General features: G+C 45.9%; 4 protein-coding genes across 4 annotated transcripts in view; 2 read left to right on the forward strand and 2 right to left on the reverse strand.

The window, feature by feature from the left end:
• Window positions 1-745: 745 nt before the first annotated feature.
• PPTG_23666 (hypothetical protein) lies at window positions 746-1,935 on the forward strand (the record flags this gene model as incomplete). The annotated part of the gene is made up of 3 exons (XM_008912333.1): window positions 746-888; window positions 1,403-1,440; window positions 1,919-1,935. The coding sequence occupies 3 exons, from the start codon at window positions 746-748 to the stop codon at window positions 1,933-1,935; spliced, it is 198 nt and encodes a 65-aa protein (XP_008910581.1).
• A 1,670-nt stretch (window positions 1,936-3,605) lies between these two features.
• Window positions 3,606-5,141, reverse strand: PPTG_15283 (hypothetical protein; the record flags this gene model as incomplete). The annotated part of the gene is made up of 1 exon (XM_008912334.1): window positions 3,606-5,141. One exon carries the CDS (start codon window positions 5,139-5,141, stop codon window positions 3,606-3,608), a length of 1,536 nt encoding a protein of 511 aa, XP_008910582.1.
• Window positions 5,142-5,592: 451 nt separating this feature from the next.
• On the forward strand, window positions 5,593-7,130 carry PPTG_15284 (hypothetical protein). Its single transcript, XM_008912335.1, has one exon. The coding sequence runs from the start codon at window positions 5,834-5,836 to the stop codon at window positions 7,007-7,009; it is 1,176 nt and encodes a 391-aa protein (XP_008910583.1). The 5' UTR covers window positions 5,593-5,833; the 3' UTR covers window positions 7,010-7,130.
• The window catches only part of PPTG_23667 (hypothetical protein), a gene marked incomplete at its 5' end in the record, with an annotated part of 3,981 nt that continues 1,133 nt past the window's right edge, over window positions 7,099-9,946 (reverse strand). Inside the window, one exon of the mRNA XM_008912336.1 lies at window positions 7,099-9,932. Coding sequence (XP_008910584.1) covers window positions 7,147-9,932 — 2,786 coding nt within the window. The 3' untranslated portion in view covers window positions 7,099-7,146. The remainder of the gene's footprint in view (window positions 9,933-9,946) is intronic.

Here is a 9,946-nt window from a genome sequence, read left to right on the forward strand (position 1 = left end):
GCAGACCCTCTTCCAGTGTTACTCTTTGAAGTGGAGGAAAAAAAAACTTGGATTCTAAACTTGCTGCGGGAATCGCTCTGATGCAGCAAAAATTGTGCACTTGTGAAGCGTGACGCTAGCGAACAAAAGAAAAGTGTGCGCTTATGAAGTGTGATGCTAATCGAGCACAAAGATTTGATCGTTTATGGAGCGTCCCCGTGTAAAAAACATGCACTCACAAATGGAGCTTGAGATCCTCTAATGAATGGGCATGGAGGGTTCATCCTCCTCATTCCTGTCATCCTGACGAAGAATCCAATCTTGAAGATGTATCTTGAGGCTAAGGCCGGAGTAAAATGGTGTATGTTATGGTACCTACGAAAACTGGCTCTGTATAGAGAACTCTGACAGTAGACAAAAATATGGAACTAACGTGTAAATAGTAAGTACAGAGTGATCTGCCTCATTTAAGACCCAACTCCGCCATAATCCATTTCGCAATTTCTCCTGCAACGCTCAAGCTTCATCATTCTTCACTTTTGAGATCAAGCAGCATCGATTAATCATGCGCACGCAGGCACCTTCAAAGCTGCCGTGACTATTTCCTTCGCCCGCGTCATTTCTGTGGATACGAGCGTAAGCCACACCGAGAACAAGCTTTCCGATGTCCTCTTCGCCGGGGCTGCGAGGAGCCAAGAGGAACTAGATAGCAAAGAGGAGAGAAAGGTGATTTGAAATCGTGATGCAAACTCATGCCCTCAATAAAATGAATGCCGAGATTGCGTGCCACGTCATGAAAGGAAACCCGATGGCCCATGTGCTAAACAAGATGGGGAAGGTCGTGAATGGGCAGCGCGTCTATTCGAAATACAACAAGGATTGCCAATTGTTCCCGGAGTTGCTCGAGAAGTATGATTCCTGCCCAGCATCTCCTTAGTAGTATTGAGGTCCAAAGTGCAGGAACAGAAGTTACTACAATACGTCTTATATTACCGATCTCTTCTAAGAGCGCAAGTAACGTTGGCCCATCGTTGTCTCGAGTTGTAGCATCTTATTATCAACGATACAGTGCTCTTACAATAAAATAAAAAAATTGTACTGGGCTTCACAGAAGCACATAATAATCATTGCAATATACCGATCCACAATAATAAATTATTCAATTATTTTGCTATATTGTTTTGCTGTATTGCAAGGGTCAGTGGTGTGAGATTGACCCTATCACGCCACTGGCTTGGGTTCGAAGCCCACTGCTGCAGGGGCTGGTGACTGCTGGTATCATCCAAGCTGGGTTCTTTTAGCCAACCAAATATAGCCGGCGAGGGCAAGATACGTGCCAGCCTGAGCAGCAGTTTTGTTGGGTTCTGAAAGAAAACATAGAACTAAATTTGGACGAACACAAAATAAAGAGTCTAACCCCCAGATCCACCAACGTCGAGGCACCTTCACACCAGTCAACTGGTAAGAAATCAATACAGTAATTACGGGGACAATTTTATATTTTACGGACTTTTATGAAAGCCAATAATAAATTATTAAATAAATACAATGCTATAATAATTGTATTATATTTATTTTTTCAAAGCACTGCCACGATAGTAGCCACAGTAAAAATTGTGCAGGTCGTTCTGCAATCTCCATAGACTGTGTCTTGGCCCCGAATAGTCCAGTACCGCTAGGCTTTGCATGACGTTGTAGTGCATCAGTATTGTGACGGATTTTGTGTCAGAAACAATTAGTATTCGTTGCCATAGCAGAGAGATAGCTAATTACGTTTTTACGCTCTTATTTTTAATTTCGCTCAGAATAAATGGTTCCCTTTCGCGGAGACTGTTGTGAGTTGATGACTGTATGCCCGTTGCTTCTGTCTACTGGTTCTTTGTTATGTTACTTTGCAAAGACACGAACCTCACTTTCTAATTCTTCACAAATGATACAGGCAAGCAGAACACGTAACTCCATGACACCCTATAATTCGATTAAGCAAGACCTGATCGATGTAGTTTTTAAAGCTTGTATCGCTCGCCAAATTCTTCAATTCATTGGCGTGGGTGCAATAGCTCTCAAACTGTGTCAAGCCTTACCCACTCGACACACGTAAGCTATATTCTTTGCCTCATACGGTGCTGGCCAAAAAAACGCATTATTACAGAATGATCCCCTTTCGTGCGAAGAGCTGAACTGTGGAGAAAAGTTGTAAGAATGACACAAGTGAACAACACGATATTGTTGCTCTGGGATTGATAGTCTGGTCCCGTGCTGTATCCGCTGACAAAATCCAGAGTCTTCGTCAGACCTCATTAATTGAGGGAAATTGACCCCTATTCCCCTCGTATTCTCCTCGTTAAAAGTGACAAATTGTTAGATGGGTAGTGAGTGCGCCAAGTGCAGACATATTGCCAATTTGATGCCAAAATATCTGTCCAATGCACATTAAAAAGCAAACGGTTATGAGATATTCATATTAAAGTGAATGGCCTGCGATTAAAAACATACAGAAGTCATTTTTCAACCGATTAACTTACATTTCTCGAAAGGAAACGAGCGCCGACAGAAAACTTCTAGCTACTCGTGTTTAAGTAGCGATATGCCGTCAGCGTTGAAGACATCTTTCCAGCAAAATCACGACGTTAGAATTGGTTTAGACATTTCCGAGCGGCACCCTGAAACGTCTGCAGTACGCATGCAGGTTCTGAATCAAAATTAGCCGTGAAGCCAAATTTGAAGAAGAAACACGAAGACGCTTCGTGTTTATATATTACTAGTATAGCGATCAGATACCATATGATTGTCACAAATTACTAACATGTAAACGTCGTGGAAACACATACGAGTAGCACAAACAGTTTTGTAAATTAACTCGTAATGCCTGTAAGAACCCGCCACTTTGGCTGATTTTGTACGGTGAGCAATTTTTTTAATGGATCCGGTCTTTATTAACGTAGAATTTATTATACATCATCGCAAAGGAAACGCAAGCTGAGCTGGTCAGGCTTAGCCCTTATTTGATATGCATGAATGGAAGATCCCAATAGGATGTTGAAAATGATATTTCTGGTAAGGATTGACAAGGCAAGTGCTTCTCACTCAAAATACGTTTCCCATCTTGACATTCATTTGGAAGTAAAAAAAAAAAAAAAAAATAGTCTAGCAGGTTTTCCAACCGAGATCTCGGTATGCTCGCTGCTGGTGATCTAGAATTGATCTCAATTCATAGCCATACGATGTATTCTTACTTGAGGTCCCCGTTTGACCCTGCGGGTCGTTACAGGCATTGCGAGTTAAAAGATAGTAATGTGGGTGCATAGGGACTGAGTGTTATGGTCTTTAAGGTTGATGTGCTAAGGAAAGATTTACTTGGTTGACAATGGATTTAGGCCGCTGCAGATTTTTGGTGTCATGGCGGATGAGTTAAAACTGCCTAAAAACCAAATAGCTGTAAAAGAACTCTTGTCTAGAGGTGTTTGCACTCAAGACAAGAGTGCTTTTACTGTTTTTGACTAGTCACGGATCCTATAGTTAGTGCTGCACTTTTCTACTGCTCTCGATGGTTTGATCGCGGGTGAAACTAGAAAGACCTCATACATTTGTGCACCTGTCGACTACCTTACGTAAAGCGGGTGTTTTTATTCCAAAGCCCAATGCACTTCGAATGTCGCGATAGACTCTGGTGGGAACACTACGTCGAATACTGTACTGGGGCTTTGGATACCAGAGTCCACGTAGAACGAGTCCGTGCTGTTCGTTTGCGTCATCCAGCTGTCGATTCTAGTTGGAAGTTTATCCACACTGGTAGGTAGCGCCGCTACGAAGTCATCAAGGTTCATCTGCTTCGTCTCTTCAGCGCCAAAATTCACCCTCACAATCGCCAATATAAAGTTGGTCGAATCGTACGCAGCAACTGTGTTAACATCGTCCGTACCAATCATTTCCATCCCAGGACGAATGTGACGAGAATAATGCGCCATCACGTAATATTTCGGATTCTCCTCACCAGTCCAGTTCACCCACAGATTCGACTGGATAAGTCCCAAACCTCCGCTGTTCAACACTTGGTCGTACACGAAAGCTGACACACCCAACTCGTTGATATCCAGCGCGATCGATTGAGCTAGTGTAAGACCAGAACCGTCACCATCAATGTAGTTCGAGTCCCACAGTTTCAAGCTCGAATCGCTGGCCAATTTCTTCAACGCAGCACGGTCTGGGCCACGATACGCAGCAGGGCCGTCATTACCGTGCGTGTTCACTTTCCCGACGGCCCCCAATCCAGTTGCAGTCTTCGTCATGCCCGTTAGTGTTGTCAAAGCTTGGGTTGGAGAGTTCTCGTCAGATACTGACACATTCACCGACTGTAGCTTGAGCTTGTCGAGGTGAGAACGCAGACGCTTTACCACCTCATTCTGTGTTGCCACATCAAAGTGACAGCCTTCCTGTGTACCAGGGAAGTCCCATTTGTTACTCGGTTCGTTGAACGGTTCAACGTAATTGAAGTTGACACCCCAACGAGTCTTTGCCTCACTCACTACCGTCGCCAAGTACAGAGCGAACTGGTCGATGTTCGACGCCATCAAGTTGTCAACATCTCCCTTATCGCCGCCAGCGGTGGCGCGGTTCTTTGTCATCCACCAAGGCGGGGAGCTTGAGTACGCTTCAAGGATATTCACGCCCAGTCCGACTGCGAGTGACAGCATTTTGCGCTGTTTAGCGTCGGCATTCCAGTTCCATGATTTTGTCTTTGGATCAGTATTGAACCAGTCCAGCCAGAAACTCTCCATCGTCTTGTAACCGAGCATTTCTTTGGACGTTTTCATGGCGATTTCCGTGCCACTATCGTCAATGACGTTGCTGCCTGATCCTCCGATGTTGTACCGTGCGATGTTGAATCCCAGAGCTGGAAGCTTGAGAAATCCTGCGGTGTTGCGTGCAAATGAAGAGTCGTTCATGGTAAAGAACATTTCGGCCAGTTCTTCATTGACATATTCAGTGTCTCCATAAACGTTGGTCCACCAAGCGAGCGACGTCCCCCATCCTTCCCAGACTACTCCTGTCGGCGCGCCTCCAATGGTCACTCGCGGGGGGATATCAACGAATTGGTCTGCTGTTACTTCCAAAGAGTGACAGGCCAGAAGCAGCCCAGATACGATGACAGCTCTAACCATAGTTGTAAATGTCTTGGTTAGGTCGAAGCAAAAGCGAGAATGAGAATCAGCAAATGCTGCTCAAATGCACTGAAGCATCTTGCTGCGGAAGGATGAATCCTCCGCCCGAACAGCAGAAGATGGAGGTCAAGATTTGAGTTGCATTGAGCACAACCCGTAAACACCAAGAATTCATAATCACCGTGTTTCTAATCATGATATACTTGGAAGCGCTACAGTTAAACCCGATATATGCAGGTCAATTAATTAAGACGAATTTTGGGGATAAGGTGTTAATGTGCAGCGGCGTCAATTGTTGTTCTTGTGCTTGACTTTTGCTTCAACTTCAGGCACCCGATTGTGGATCGTCAATATGGATACAACCGTTCAGGTCATCGTGATGATGGCTCTACCGAATCTACGACATGTTGTTCTGATTGTTCTCGTGCTGAAGAATTATTTCGGGTCTGTTGGATAAGAACCAACTCCTTCCTCGATTCTCCTATTCTTGGGACCATTAAAAATACTCCGGATCAAAGCCGATTTCCTGCTTCTGGTCGGAGCGAGATGAGCTCCCACGTCCTCGTTGAGCTATCGATAATTTTCGATCCGACACTCAAGTGTATCGTTTAAAAAAAGCTTTACAGCCATCCAAGAGCGTCTCAGCCAGTCATAAGCGGACTTGCCTACACTCCATCAAGCCAAGCTCAACCATGGCAGACACCATGCGCTCAGGTCTGTTCATCGACACGGACTTGCCTCGTCAAGCAAAGACCCACGCCAAGACCAACGTGGCACCTGCTGGACTCCTCGAACGAGCGTCAAAAATCCTGTCCGCCCACTTGAACGGAGTGACTGAAGACGGCAAGAAAGACGGGACCCCCACATCCGAAGTCACGAGTCCGACATGGGGCAATACCATCCGCAAGGAACCTTTCCAAGACATGGACATGTTGGAAAGCGGCCACGCTCGGGAATACCTCGCTGAAGAGTGTCTAAGCCCTACTCAAGCCAAGGCGTGGACGTACTCTACCGTAGAACGTACTAACAAGAATCAGTACAAAATGTACTGGAACAACGACCAATTCTTGCTCAGCGCCAAGCAGATCGGCGGCACCTTTTACATATCGCAGTATGAGAACTTCCCCGATACGGAAGACGCTGAAGAACCCACTGGACACTACTGTGCGGTGCTACGTAAGGCCACTGATAACAACTTTAAACTCTACAGTTGCGGGTGCGAAGGTTGCGACCAGAGTTTCAACACCTTCACGTGCAGTAACACCCACGAAGACGCCACCGCTGCAGCCGTCGAAGGTGCCGATCGTCAACTTCTTGCCGATATCTCGCACTTCACTAAAGCTGCGGGGGTTGTGGGCTCCGAGATGCGCTGCTTTTCGGTGATTATCCCGGCGATTATGGAAGATAAACGGTCTCGCGTTGTGTGGTGTCCTCGAGTCAGTCGAGCCGTGACGTCGTCGGGGGGTACGCCTAGGGGTACACCGAGAGCTCGTCTCCTGACGTCGCCGTCTCCACGTAATAAACGCCAGCACATTTTCACCTTCGACACGCCGACAAGCGACCGGATCAAGATCGGAAGTAAATTACCGGTTTGGTGCCCGGAAGTCAACTCGCTCATGTTAAAATTTCACGGTGGGCGCATCCGTGAAGCTTCGGCCAAGAATTTCATGCTCATGCTCGAGGAAGAATCCGCTGGGACGCTTGCCAGTCCAGTACCGGACCCGACAGGAAATAATCGCGTGGTCATGCAGTTCGGTAAGTTTTCCAAGTCCAAGTTTGCACTCGATTTCCGGTTCCCATTGGCTCCGATCCAAGCCTTCGCGATCGGATTGTCCTCATGCGCTTGGAACGTTAAGGCCTCGACATGAGGTAAAACAGAATGTATATCATACCCTAGATGAAGTAAATCTAGGAATGAAAATACCTATCTGCAAAAAAAAAATAATTTACTAGGCAATGCATTGAAAATGTACTGAATTTATGAAGTTATTCATGGATTTGATCCTCAATCTTCGGACTGGTCTAGATTTTCACCTTCAGATGCAGCAGATTCCTCGATTTTCTCCTCTTCGTCTTCTTCTCCAATGATATCAGCGGTCTCTTCCGGCCTGGTATCATCAGTAGGTGCCTCGTCTTCACCGTTCTTGGCCGTTATCTCCGTTGCAGTGACTGCATTCTCCACCATCGGGATGACATTCCCTAAGGATACCAGTTCCGGAACATGTTCCAGATTGCGTGCCTTCTTGATTATTTGCCAGGCATCTAACACCATATTAACGCTGTGTCTGTACTTCTCGTTCGCTTCGATAGCATACGACTTGACGGGGGCTTGCATAGATTCCCACGTTAATTTGCGCTCTCCAGTCAGTCGCTCCACTCCGTTCTCATGAACTGTATCCTCCGGCCACACACACGTGAGTTCGTATGTATTTTCCACTTTACTCCTCTGGTAACCAAGCCCTTCATCCGGTCGATATTTTCTTGTTACAGACATCAGGAACGGTTCAGTAAATTCTGGTAGTAAAATTACTGGTAATATATCTTTTTCCGAAAGATCCTTCGTTTCTTTAGGAATCGCGTTTTCTTTTGAGAATAGAGACTGAATCTGCTCTATCGGGAGCAATAATGCATGCTTTACTATCGCCCACATCTGTCCCAGTACGACGAACACGATCGTACCAAAAATGGTGTACAACAAGAGTCCGATCGTGACGATAAAGCACAGTACAGTCATCAGCATCACGTGTGAGTACACGATTTTTACCAAGAATCCATTGGGGCCCAGAACGTCGTACTTCTGGAGTTTATCCGTCAGAATATCGTACAATTCCTCCGATGTAGCGTTCGGATGATCATGCACCACAGACGATAATCCAACGAATTTTAAGAGCCACGGAAGATCCAACATTGTGCCTTTCAGAAGCTCTGCGTTGCCGTACATCCAAGCAGAAAATCCCAAATGTAGCGCCAAAGTCCAGGGGAGAACTTGGAGCGTAACTTCACCTAGAATCTCATCGTACGTCGTCTTGATACTGTAAAGATACAAAATCGATAATTTATCGAACCAATAGATTCCCGAGGCAGATACTGCGGCAATGAAGAGTAAAATAGGCGAGCCACCACAAAACACCATAGTTACAAACACTGAGTTCAGAACCATCGGGTATCGTAGCGAGATATCGAACGTTGGGCCTGCGTACAGCTTATCCATCTTTGCTTGTGTACGAATAGAGCGACGTTTGTACCACCGGCGAATAGGAGATACAATGCACATCTGCATAAACAGTGTGAACTGAGGTAGGAAGGCGTTAAGTAGCATTGTGGTAGCGATTCCCATGCCTACAGTTGGATACCAGCCACGCTCAAAGTCCTTGTATTTGCCTCCCAAAAGCTCCTTCGCAACTGTTACAGAACTTAATCCAAACGAGGCATTTACGATAATTACGATCAGCGCAGTGTTCAGGAACTGGGCTCCAAACATCCGAATTGCCACTCGGATTGTCTTGGTAGATTCACTGGTGTGTCGTTCGAATACTGCGAACATCCGTAAGATATTATTCAGTAAGAAATTGACAATTACCACGATACCAGCAGCCAGAAGAGTGAAGGCGTTCTTGACCAGATAATCCTTGGTAAATCCACGACATGGCAGAACATCCCATAGATTTTTAGCACCATTAACGAAGCCGTGTTTCTTGATACTAGTCGTCAATTGGGTAGAACAGTAGCAGTAGAGTACGTGACTAGCTTCGTAGGCTTCACATGACCGATCTTCCGTCATTACCAGATCTTTATAGTAAAAGCACGGCAGAGTATTACATACCTCTGTACTAGCATCGGAGATACAGGGATCCACACAACGCGTGGGATTCCGGTAGGTAGTGCCATAGGACAGTTTGGAAGAGTCTAAATCATTCAGAATCCCGTTCGAATACGCAATGTAGTATCGATTTTCTCCGGATATTCCAGGCGTACAAGTTTGTGTCGAATCCCAAGCTAGAGACCACATAATGGGTTTCTTTTGGGCATTGTAAGAGAACGAAGTATCTGCGTAAAATACGGCTGGAAGAGCGCGATCACACAGGCCTTCAGGCGGGGTTTTGCTCGCAAATTGCTCCTGAGCTGTCTTAGCGGCCGAAATAATGGCACAAGATGTCACCAGAAGCGCTATGGTCACTAAATTCGTCACTAATTGTCGATAAAAGCGTCCCCGGTCGGTAACTTCAAGGTTCTCCCACAGAATGTTTGATGGTTCGGGAGCTTTGGTCACAATAAGCGGAAAATCCGCGCGGAAACGCAGCTCTTCAGGCTGCCACTTGCGCGGTATCCAGCGCGTGGAGTGGCGATAATCTTGAAGACATCGACGTCTGGATTCCAGATTATTAAACACCACAAAGGCGCACTCGCAGGCCTCCCAATTAAATCGTTGCTGAGTGTTAATCGCTGCTGTCTTAGCAGCTTTCGCAGCGGCTGTCAACATGTCCTTCGAAGTCGAGTTCCTCGGCTTATTCTTCATTTTCTTGTCCATTACGTCGTTGAATTCCGGCAGAATATCCTTGATAATATCGATTTTCCTTTGTGTTTTTTCAAGGCGATTCTGGATTTTATCCAACTTTTTCCTCGATGAGTGAATTAACTTCTCATCCGCGGCTTTAAAATCCATTGGAGACAGACTTTTCTCAGCTTCTAGAGTCTGGATAAGTGCTTCAGTCTCCTCTTTCTTGTCTCCGAGGTGCTTGGAGGACAAATACGTCCTCAAGAGTCCTCCAGTCGGATGAGCTACGCTGACTTCTGCAATCCATGTG

The sequence above is a fragment of the Phytophthora parasitica genome (assembly GCF_000247585.1).
Source record: "Phytophthora parasitica INRA-310 unplaced genomic scaffold supercont2.46, whole genome shotgun sequence".
Classification (NCBI taxonomy): domain Eukaryota; phylum Oomycota; class Peronosporomycetes; order Peronosporales; family Peronosporaceae; genus Phytophthora; species Phytophthora nicotianae.

What these genes read in the sequence shown, in the direction of transcription:
- PPTG_15284 (XM_008912335.1), top strand. Translation starts at nt 5,834, where the DNA reads ATGGCAGACACCATGCGCTCAGGTCTGTTCATCGACACGGACTTGCCT.